Source organism: Polyodon spathula, unplaced genomic scaffold, assembly GCF_017654505.1.
Source record: "Polyodon spathula isolate WHYD16114869_AA unplaced genomic scaffold, ASM1765450v1 scaffolds_1081, whole genome shotgun sequence".
In the NCBI taxonomy this organism is placed as follows: domain Eukaryota; kingdom Metazoa; phylum Chordata; class Actinopteri; order Acipenseriformes; family Polyodontidae; genus Polyodon; species Polyodon spathula.
In genome coordinates this window covers 1-11,354 of record NW_024472567.1, presented here as the reverse complement: position 1 = coordinate 11,354, position 11,354 = coordinate 1, and the positions used below count along the sequence as shown (strand labels likewise).

The 11,354-nt window shown below is 41.5% G+C and overlaps 1 protein-coding gene across 2 annotated transcripts; it reads right to left on the bottom strand.

Moving 5' to 3' along the window:
- Positions 1–6: 6 nt before the first annotated feature.
- On the bottom strand, positions 7–6,543 carry LOC121309269 (probable G-protein coupled receptor 146). Of its 2 annotated transcripts, XR_005948621.1 has the most exons (3): positions 6,286–6,543; positions 3,311–4,466; positions 7–1,557 (listed from the first exon to the last, which is right to left on the bottom strand). XR_005948621.1 is itself a non-coding variant. In XM_041242147.1 (2 exons), exon 2 carries the CDS (start codon positions 4,419–4,421, stop codon positions 3,420–3,422), a length of 1,002 nt encoding a protein of 333 aa, XP_041098081.1. In that variant the 5' UTR covers positions 4,422–4,466; positions 6,286–6,543; the 3' UTR covers positions 1,910–3,419. The 2 variants fall into 2 exon arrangements, 1 of the variants encoding a protein (XP_041098081.1); XM_041242147.1 differs by lacking the exon at positions 7–1,557 and having other exon boundaries at positions 1,910–4,466.
- Positions 6,544–11,354: the final 4,811 nt, after the last annotated feature.

Here is an 11,354-nt window from a genome sequence, read left to right as displayed (position 1 = left end):
AATTGAATGGATTGTTAAGAGCAGATGTGGGACATTAGCTTTCATCTGTGTTTCATTAACTGCCTGTACGTTCGCCACAAAACGCTTTGAGGATAAAAAAATAAATAGTCCTGAAGCGCTGGGTTTCGACTGGAGAAAACGTGTGTTTGTTGCCGTTGTTCTGACACCACTGACGTCGTTCGAATCTGTCCCTGTAAAAACCCGGGAGATGTTCTCTGGCCTGGTTGTTGTTTCATTAACAGATGGTTTCATTAAAGGCCGTTCTCTGTGTAGTCCTGTAGAGCAGACGCTGTGGTTTTAAAAGCAGATTAAAGTGCTGTCCTTCATGGTTTTTTTTTTTTTTTTTTTTTTTGGTTCCTACTGTGGCTTAAATGTGATCCATCCTGGGTGATTTATTACAGATCTGGACGGAGGCTGTAGGAGACAAGGCTGCTTTTAATATTGCCAATGCAGAATAACCGTGTGTTCTGGACAAGGGTTATGGATTTCTTCATGTGGTTCAGTGGCTCTGTATTGGCCACAGTGTCACTTCAGAAATGGAGGCTCAAAAGGGGTTTTCTTTTTTTTTTTTTTTTTTTTGGAAAATGTAATTGTACTAATGTAATAGTATATATGCAAGAGTTACTTACTACAGATGAACAGACAGAATATTCTTAAGTTGACCGTTGGGGAAAATGCAAGTATTATGCTTTGCATTCACCATAGTTTTAGCATGGTTTGCCATGGTCTTTTTACCATGCTTTATCATTCCGCTCTGGGATTTACAGTTCGTTCTTATGCTTTCATTACACTTTGCTGTGCTTTTTGCTATGGTAACCTCTAAGTGCACACCCTCTCTTCAGGTGCTCATACCTGGATAGACAAGTAAAAGGGACCCAGCGCTTGATTGATTGGATGCACAAAGGTCCTCTCACTGGTGTCACTGAGGAGCTCCACAGGGGTGTTTGACTGTGGTTTTAAAAGCAGATTAGCATTGTGTCTAGTCTAGCTGTAGCTGTGCCCGTTTTGAAAGACTGCATCGACAATATTACTCCTTTCTCGTTATTTATATTATTCACCAGTAGTAATAATACTGATCACTATTGTTTTCATCCTCCTTGAGCTGAGCAACAAATTCCTTTGTAGACTCTTGATGTCAGTAATTTCAGGAATGCCTGGAATGGGGTTTCCAGCAACTGGATCCAGCTTCAGGACTGGTGTGCCAGAAAATCAGAAGTGGTTGGGACCAGTTGTTTGTTGGGTTTTTTTTTTTTTTTTTTTTTTTTTAATTTTATTGTCCTGAAGGTTTTTTCCATGATCCAGTGAGTAGATTACGTCTTTTGACAAGAAACATTTTGTCTATGATTTGATTTGTAAAGATGGTGCCCTGTTTGTCAGGTGGGACATGTGTCTGATTTTAGTAACACATGCAGTAGCTGCCTCTCCCTGCCTCGCTTGGCTGGTGATGTCACAGTCATTACAAACAACCTCTCTTGTCTGTTCCAAAAAAGAATCACGTGCTACAGTGAGGGTTCTTTTTGTGATGTCATGATTCTGGTGCAAGAAACGGAAGGAAGCCTGTGAAACAAGTAATGAATCTTTTACTGTAGGCAAAAACATGCAGTCAGAGTGAAATATTACTGTTAGTTTTATTGGTTTAACAAACTGCAGCTCAATATAAGGACAATATAGTGGGTAATCCACACAAAAGTAACTAAATATAGCTCTGTGAGAAATACGATTCAAGGTCACTCTTTCTGGCGAGTGTCTAACAGACAATATATATATACACACACACACTTTCAGATTTTACATATACAGCAGCATTCACATCTTGGAATAATGTTTTACATTAAAAAGCTTATACATTTTTAAATAAATTCTAGACACTCATTTTACTTCTGTGGGTTTAAAAAAAAGACTTCAAATATACAGTACTTTTTTTTTTTTTTTTTTAGATACAAGTACAACATTTTACTTTTATTGGCTCATTTTATAATATATGTACAGACTTCATGCTTGGAAACATTCATATCTTCAGTGGTGCAGTGGATCAGAGACAGTTAATTCAATGTGCTGTCTTTGTTTTGCTGTTATGGCAGAGATACAGGGGACAGGGCCAGCGCACATTTATATGCAAAGACGACAACTGCCAACAAGGAGATCACAGGCAAGGTACAGATCGGTCTGACTACTGTGGACTTAACCCTTAAGGTCAAGTCTTTGAGAGATGTGAAGGACCAGAAATTACCTCGTTTTTGGTCTTTTTTTTGTTTTGTTTTTTCCCTTAATGAAATGAGTAATAATTTGAATGTGCTCATGAAAGGGGTTAAGCCTATTGACAGCACTGCTGTATTATCTATGCTGCTATTACTGTTTTATGAACCACTGTGTTTTCTAGAAGTCTATCTTCAGCCTGAAACAGAGGGGTTTGTTTTGGAGGTAGAATGCGGGGTTACTGTAACCACTAAATTATTTCATGAGATTCTAACTGGTCTTAGTATTTGACATTTAGATTTCTTAGATATCAGTCTGCATCAGAGAGACAATTTCATTCATACCTTCAAAAATACCCAATCGAAAAAAAAAACCTTGTAGGCAAACATTCCGGGCAGTGCCTTCATCCCTGACTTGCACTGATTTAAGCTGATGAAGGCACAAGCCAACACGCTTTTGTGTGTCTCTAGTTTCTGGGTGATTTTTTACTGCTGCTTCTTAGCAACACAAACGGAGCACAGTGCCCAGAAAGGATGCATTCCAGAGGCAGGAAAGGGAGCCAGACAGCCATCCAGAAACACAATTTAGGTGGGATTGTTGTGCAAACTGTTATGTTATCCCAGGAAACTCAATTGCCTCATCTGCGCTACAAAGAGGGTCCAGTATACTGTCTCCTTTCAACTACATTTTTTTGTTTTAAAAGTTCTTCCCAGGATACCTGCTAATAAAATTCCCCCCATGGCAGTCAGTTTTGGCCGATGCGCTCACTGTCAGCGCTCTCTCAAACTGGTTTGGCATTTTGCTTTGCACGTTAAGGAAAACCACTGAGCTTTGCTTTACCGAGTTGGGATATATAGGAAACGTGGGACGTATTCATTATAAAAACTGTGGTCCGCGGACACTTGGTGCACTCAGAGTGGTGCCCGTCTTGCAGTGCTGAGTCCTGCCTGATCTCTCTCCCCTTGAAAACTAAAACAGCACTTAGTGGTTTCTTGCAGGTGGCTAGGTCAGAGAAAAATTCAACCTTTTGAAATGCCTCACTGAGCGATGGTACATACCAGGCGTGTGGCATGTTTTTTTTATTTACCATGATTTTCCAGAGATGACTACTTACTTATTTACGTCTATCTCCAACATCTCTCACTGTGGTTATTCCTGCATAGACTTCAGTTTCAGTTTTGTGTGTTTTTTAAGTGTACTTGCACAGCACAGCTCCTGGTTCTTCAGCTCACCACCTGCTGCTCTGCAGATCTCTCCTGGGAGCAGCCCTGCTTCCCACAGTGCAGCTGGTTCAGGAGCCGTCGCAGCTTCTGCGAGAAGCTCTTGTTCATGTGCCTGTACATCAGAGGCATGGCGAAGCTGCTTGAGAAAGCCAACAGTTTGGACAAATCCCGAACGAAGTAGTAGGTTCTCAAGTGCTGTCCGTGAAGGTGCCTTCCTTGAATCCCGGAAAACGTGTGCACCAAAAGTGTTGTGTAGTAAGGCGTCCACAGAGCGAACTGCACACAGACTGAGACCAGCAGCAGCCTGTGCACTGAAGGGTCCAGCCTGCCAGAGTCCTGATCGAGGGGCGTTGACTCTTTCCGGATCCTCAGTATCAACACCAAAGCGTAGAACACCGCAACAGCGGGCACGACGTACCCGATGAACATCATGATGGCGTCCGCTGCCTCTTTGTTCTGCATCTTGGAGCACTCGATGATCTTGGTGGACACGTGGTTGCAGACGTAAAACAGGAGGGACGAGAAGCTGGTGAGCACCGCCCCACCCCAGATGAACCCGCAGACATGCTTGGTGTTGTAGACACTGGACATGTAGGTCCTGGGCAGGGCGCGCTCGATGTAGTAGTCCAGGGTCAGCAGTGTGGTGGAGTACATGATCACCAGAGAGGAAATGTTGAACAGAATGAGCAGGGTTATGTACACCTCCTTGTTGAAGTCCCATATGGCCCAGTGGGTGTAGCCCGGGCCCAGCAGCTGCACCGGCGCTACTATGTTGAGCACGAGTCCGGCGATGGCGATATTGACAAAGTAGACGTCTGGCATGGTCATGGACACCTTGTTGCAGAGGTTGACGGTCACCAGCAGGGCGTTGTAGCACAGGCCGATTGGGAAGCAGACTATGAGGTAGAAGAGTGAGGAGAGGGACAGGATGAGGCCCAAGTCTTGGCAGAGCTGCTGGTTCGAGCTGTGGTCTGTCTCGTTGGAGCTCACGCAGCTCCACATAGCGACCTTCCAGCTGGGGGGGTCAATCCCTGGCTACCGGTTCAGCTGGAAGAGGAGGAAGAAAAAAACAAAAGAAAAAAGGGGTTATTCCTTCTCTGCGCCTAGAGCAAACTGCAGGGTTGAGTCTAGTTCCCATTACAGGAAAGTGGAAGTGAGTCATGTGACATATGGGATACAACCCCAGGGCAGCGACAAGCATGTGGTTTCAACAGAGGGACTGCTGCGATAATGATTTTGTTTATCTCCTCCCCCACACCCCTCTCCCACGATCCAGCTCCGAGACAACACTGACTACCTCTGGTCCACCTTGGGGCTTTAAACGACAAGCTGAGGAGTTTAAAAAGAATACAGAAATATGAGAACGTTTATCCAATTTCTACAGCCCCTCAGTAGAAACCAGCCCATCGCCACGCCAGAATTCCTTTTCTCTGCTGGGAACTAGCCTCGACCCCAAACTGCAGGCACATGAAAAGAGTCATTCCTACCGCTGCACGGCAGGGTTAAGTTCAGCCATTACGGGGTTAACTACTAACAAGAGCTTAATTAGACCAACTCGAGAGATGGCAGTCCAGGGTGGGGCAGGGTTTACAGTGTGGAGTGGCAAAGAAGTGCAGTCTTCATTCCATCCCCAAACCCGAGCTGGTTCGTGCATGATTACATCACTATTGCACCTTTTTATATAGCACTGGACAGGGCTGCATCTGTAGGATCCATAATTGCTTATCCAAAGTGCTTTCTGGTATAATTTATAATATCATGGTACTGACCACCCCCCACCCCCCCACCGAAAAAAAAAACACATACAAGATACACCACACAAATTAAACATGGAAAAAACACTAAAACAACTGCAGAAATAACCATGAATTTACAAGTATTTTATTAGATATCGTTTGCATTAATATGGTTAGTTACACAGGTTTTGCACAGCTTTCGTTTTGATACTTTAGGGCAGTTTTAGTGCAGTTTGACTGCCACAAAATATCTGGAATTGGAATAGCTTTGGCAATTTCTGCGTGACACTACAAAAACACTGGTCTCGCAAAATTCCTGGAAGAAAAATTGATCATACAGGACAAGTGTAGTAAGTGGCGCGTTTATTCTCAGAAATATGGTACTGTAGTTCAACACTGATGGAACAGCCTCGATACTGCTTCGATCGGGCGTCCGCCCTGTCGCGTTGTGTAGTACTTCTGATAGGCGAAGTTAATGCGAGGAATCCACTATGTAGTTCAGGTGCCAGACTGACCTGCAGCGGTATTTTAGTTCATTCATTTTGTTTGAACAACTGGCAGTCGGGTGAGAAGAGAAGCGAGTGTAACTGCTAATGCCACTCGCAGTTAATATGCCGAGTTGCGTTTCTCAATGTAAATCCAACGGAAGAGCCAAATACATTATTATTATTATTATTATTCGTAGTAGTAGGGTTAATAAAAATGACCATTTGTTTTATGATGTCTGTTACTTTTTGAAGTAAAAACAAACAATTTTGTAACGTTGTATTTGTTTATTTTTTAAACGCTATTTTATCTGATTTAAAACAGCACAACTATATACGTAGTTATAATGATATCCTAGTAATGGAATTGGTTTTTAAAAACGTATTTAATTATTTAATAAAATCAATATTTCGTAGTTTTTTTTTTTTTTTTTAAATTAAAATAACGTGCGATTATTTCTGTATTTGTTGTTCTAGAACCGTGCGAGACATTAAACAACGCGCGTTTAAATCTCACTATCATTTTCTAAATTCCTGCAATAACACTAGTCCTAATGCAGACCCAATGTTAAGTGAAAAACTTATTTTTTTTTTTAATTACAAGTTCAGTATAAGATTAGGCGGATACACGTGAATGTAACTCACCCCCTTGCAGTGCCTTCAAGTGTAATCCCAGGTTTTCTTTTCGTTGTTGCTTGTGTTGGATTGACAGCGTGCAATTCAATGATGGTGATTTTTACAATCTGCAATAACCAAACCACAAAGTAAACCCGAGCACAGCCCTGACTAGTACTGTTTGCTCCCGACGGCTCGCATCCCCGGATCTAGAGAGAGAACACAGGCACGGCGCGGTGCTTTTTCAGAAAAGCCCTGCACTTGTTTTTTTATCTCCTCAGATGAGTACATTGGGGTTTTTTTTCTTCTCGATTGGGCCAGACCAAGCTGAACTAGCCCCTCCCTTTAGGATGTACAGCCAACGTCGTGGTGAGAGAGATAGAACACCCCCGGGCCGCCCCCATTCTTTCTTGTTTTCCGGAGAGGCGGACCTGTTTCACTATTTTTAACCCATTTTGAGATTTCTAGTGTGTGTGTGTGTGTACATACATACTAACAAGATCTGCGACTCCGTTTTGGGGTCAACAGCTGTTTGCACGACTTCCAGTTAATGTAGTGGTCGCTTATTTAAATAAATAAATAGTCTATGTTTTAAATGGAAAGGTATTAAACAGAACCCTGCCTAACATTGTTTTCATTTAAAATACGTGGTTTAAAAATCTTTTCTGCAATGTTTTTTTTTTTTTTGCTCTGTTATGTACAATAGCCCGCCCTTGTGTCTAGTTTCTGTTGTGCTGGGATGGTATCGCATCTAATCAACTAGATTCTCCTTTTGAAAAGGTACACTGCTTTCATTGTAAAACAGTACATTCAAACACAACAAAAGACTTGGCACACTCGAGTAGAACAATGAAGATGTCTCCTTATGTGTGTGTGAATAAAACAGTTTCATTTTGAAACCTGATGTGTAGACCTGGTTACTCTGTAAAAACAGGGTAAAATGAGACCTTGGGGAATAACACAAGCCACTCTGCCCTGGGACAGGTGTAAGAAACATCCCCTGCAAAGCCGTTCAACCGGAAAGGCATGTCCAGGTGGCTAATTCCAGATCTCTGAGGAGGCAGCAGTGAGAGCGTGGGGAATCCAGGCTGTTCCGAGCTGTGAACACTGTGCTGGTTTGAATGATGGTCTGGGATGGATTTAAAAAAAAAAAAAAAAAACTCTTTTCTTTTCAGTGGATATTCTATACCTCTTCTCTGTCATTGCCACACCCCCTGTCTCATTGGGCACAGACTCTGCACTATTTACAGTGTTAGGAGAACACACTGCAGTAATGTAGTGTGAGCTGTTGTGAGATTTGATTTATTCCTTTGAACAAGGGGAGCTCAGTTTAAACTGCTTGGGAACTACACTTCAGCCTTTTAATTTCAGTGTATCATGGGGTCATATTACAGTCTAATTTTAGCTGTGAAACAGACTTTTCATACTTTGTTTTATTTTTAGCCCAGGCTATTATGTGAGTTTACTGTGAGGTTCTGAGTCTAGTGTATATAAAGGAGATACATTCAGAAATCCGAAAAGGAACAATAGACATTGTAACCACAAACTTTCATAACTGTTTGTATTTATTTATTTGTTTATTAGATTTGAGAAAACAGCTGCTGAAAGATTTGCTTGTTTATAGTGTGACCTGCTGAAACTTTGGGCACGGGTATGTGGTAAGGCCTGGCTCAAAGTGAAGCTGATGGAAACTGGAAAGGGTACTCTTGCTATTGCAAAGGAGGATACAAGAAAAAAACACCCTACTGTGCGATCACAAACTCCTGGGAACAGTGTGTGTGTGACTAATCACCGTCCTTCCTTTTGGGATGTCCCCAGAGATCACGCAAGTGTATCAGAATGAAGAAATAAATGTTTCAGTTGTGGTGGCTTACTGTACTTCTGCTAAATGGGAGCATTTCAGAGGTGTTTGGGGGTGGGGGGTGGGGTACTGAATGTTTCATTGGTCCAGTTTTGTTCTGCTTTTTTAAATCTTTCATCTAACCTCACATAATTTGAACTTGTATAAGAAAATAACAGCCTGGCATCTCCTTCTCCAGTTTCCTCTCTTCATTCAGCTTGCCTGCTGATACTCACAGTTCTGAAAGGATCACAGTGATATGGTCACAGTAGAGTGAATTGCATAGTGCCGCATGTTACATGTGTAATGCAGTACACCCCCATTGTCTTTGCCACGCTTTGATATAAACCCTTGCGTATTATTCTTGCACGTTCCTGTTACTGATCGCATTTCACTCATTCACAGTTTGGGTTTAAAAGAAGCCGTTTATTTAATCTTCTTTTGTAAACTGTTAAGAATAGATGGGAAAACTAATCCTAGATTGTAATATCCCAGCAACAGGAACACCGTATATCTGCGATGTAGTGGGCAGGAGCATGCATTGAACTACAGCACCTAACATGCACACTGTGTGTACAAATTATTAGAGAAGCTAGTAGGCTGGTGTTGTTATTGCATCAGCGCAGTATTGATAAGGCATAAAAATGATTTTGTAATTACCTGTAATTTACTGTATATTTCCTGTTTTAAATCGATTTGTTCAATTAGAATGCATTAGTATTGACGCGAACTATTGGTTTTCAGGTAAATAAAAAGCCCTTCATTTTACACTGATTTTATTTAAGGAACAGCTATCAGTTTGAGAGTATAATTTGTAAATAAATCCATGGCAAAACATTTCATTACCGGCCCCTTTGCAGTTTTCTTGAAAGCTCTGTGTAATATCATAGTACATTTTAGCGCAGGTCAGAGTGCATCTGTTTAAGGAATATATATTTTTTTTCATTGAACATTTTGTTTAAAATCTTCCAAATGCAATTGGTCTTTTACTGAAGTCAGAATCGAGATTCACGTTGTTTGGGTACCGATAATCAACGTTCCGAAAACAATGCTGCTTGCAGTTGTAGTATCTGTTGAAAGTGTGCGCTCACCTGGCAATTCCAAGCAACTGTCAAAACCTGTAAATACAACTAGGAGGCGTTTGATTCGCATGCAGTTCCGCTGGCATTCCCGTTGCTTTTCCCGACTTCACTAGGACAAAGCGATGCAGGTCTTTTCCAAGAAGCAAAGCTGCAACATTCTGCTCCACACAAATTATTTTCTTCTGTAAACAGTACTCTAGTGCTCTCTGCAAAAAAACAAACAAACAAACAAAAAAAAAAAAAAACAGCCTACAGTAAATGCATGCTTCCAATAATCCATGTGGCACTCGACTGTGTGTACACACGTGACACCCCCCTCCTCTCTCTCTCTCTCAACAAATCATTCTAGTACAGGCCCCTCTGTCTACTGATTTGGCTAAAAGGGGGAGGGGTGCTCTCAAAAAAAAAAAAAAAGTGTGGAGGCCCAGCACTCTGCGTTCCTCTAAATGGCTTTGGCAGGGGGGGTTTGGGGCATTAATCTGCAGGGTTCTGTAGGACTGCACTCCCCCACCCCCAGAGGCCCCTACAGTATGTCTATGCAGCCGTTCATGTGGAACTTTTTTTTAAGCTGTTTTCTGTTTCCTCTTCCTAAAGTTGTTTTGTTCCATACTATTAATATTTTTGTTAGGCATAGTAAGAAACAAACTGCGTGTCGGACGCTTTCACAGCCCCCTGGTTTAGATTTGATGTTGGGGTACCTAATGTTAAGTCAGGTTATAATTGCATTTTATTTTTTTCTTAGCTATGCATCATTACCGGTTATTTTTCTCCCTCCTCAAGATAAAATCAGTGGTGTATGCAGATATTTTTGTATTTCAGCAGCTTGCAGATCGTTCAGTCTCCTCTTCACATCGCTAATAATAACAAGCAAGCTTGAAATGGGCTGGTCAGGACATGAATCTATCTGGAGACCCTTCATAGAGTAAGACATTCACAGGGAACAGTTTGCCATTAGGAATTTACAAGCACTGGGAAAATAAAAATCTGAAAGCTCTATAATGCCAAAACAGGTTTCAGTTTGGTTCAAAAGGATATTGCTATTTTAAGAGAAAAACTAGAGAATACCACACTGTAATAATTATGTAATGCACTTTATAAAAAGGAATCCTTTTGGTACGTTAGGGATCGCATTGTATTGGCATGAGAAATGCATTCCCATTCCTTTGCTGTAGTTTGTCTTGTATATTTTAGAGTACATCCATGCTGGTTGAAATGCATGCTTACTAAGCCCAGTATAAGCTACTCTTGTAGATGCTGGTAGACTGGGACTGAGGGATCTGTAAGCTGCCCTGAATGAAAGTGATTAGTGGCAGTCAGTCCTGTGTCATACCAGGACACTGCACCAGTCAACACTGCTGGCAGACAGCTGGCTAGCTGTCTTCGTAAGAGGCAGACAGGTCGTTTTGATGAGGAACATTAATTACTGTACCAGACACAACAGCGTGGAGACTGATCAGCAAAATAACTCTAAGAAATTAACAAACGTCAGGCACGTAATAAAGTGACTCTACTAAGAAGATTTAAGGATTACAGAAACACTGTTTCTCACCTACTTACAACAGTTCAACTCTTAAAAACAATGTGTGTGTATACCTACATACATACATACATACATACATACATACAGAGGGGGCTCCAAATGTTTTTCAGACTTCTAAAATGTTCTACATTAGGATGAAGTTCCATTTGGAGTGAAAGAGGTAGTTGTGTGAAATGTCCAAGGTCTGGCCAATATATACCCGTATATACCAAGTTTCAGCGGAGTCACACTAAACAAGCAAATCTTTCAGCAGCTGTTTTCTCAAATATAAAAAATAAATAAATATACAGTTATGAAAGTTTGTGGTTAGAATGTTTATTGTTCCTTTTCGGATTTCTGAATGTATCTCCTTTATATACACTAGATTATATATAGTTTGTCTGGCCCGGCACTAATGCTGTGCTGTGCTGTTCATATGAGTAACTGAAGAGTTTTTGCTGATGTGGTTCTCCGTTAATTCATGGCCCGTGATTATTTAAACCTGCCCGAGCTTTTCGGTGTTGGCTGATTAGAGCTGACAGTGTGCACAACAGAAATGCAGAAAGACCCAAATGGATTTTGTTGCGCACACCACAGTGTGGGTTATTGGAGTCTGCCATTGTACCATGACAGAGCAGCTGCAATTGTCACACGAAGA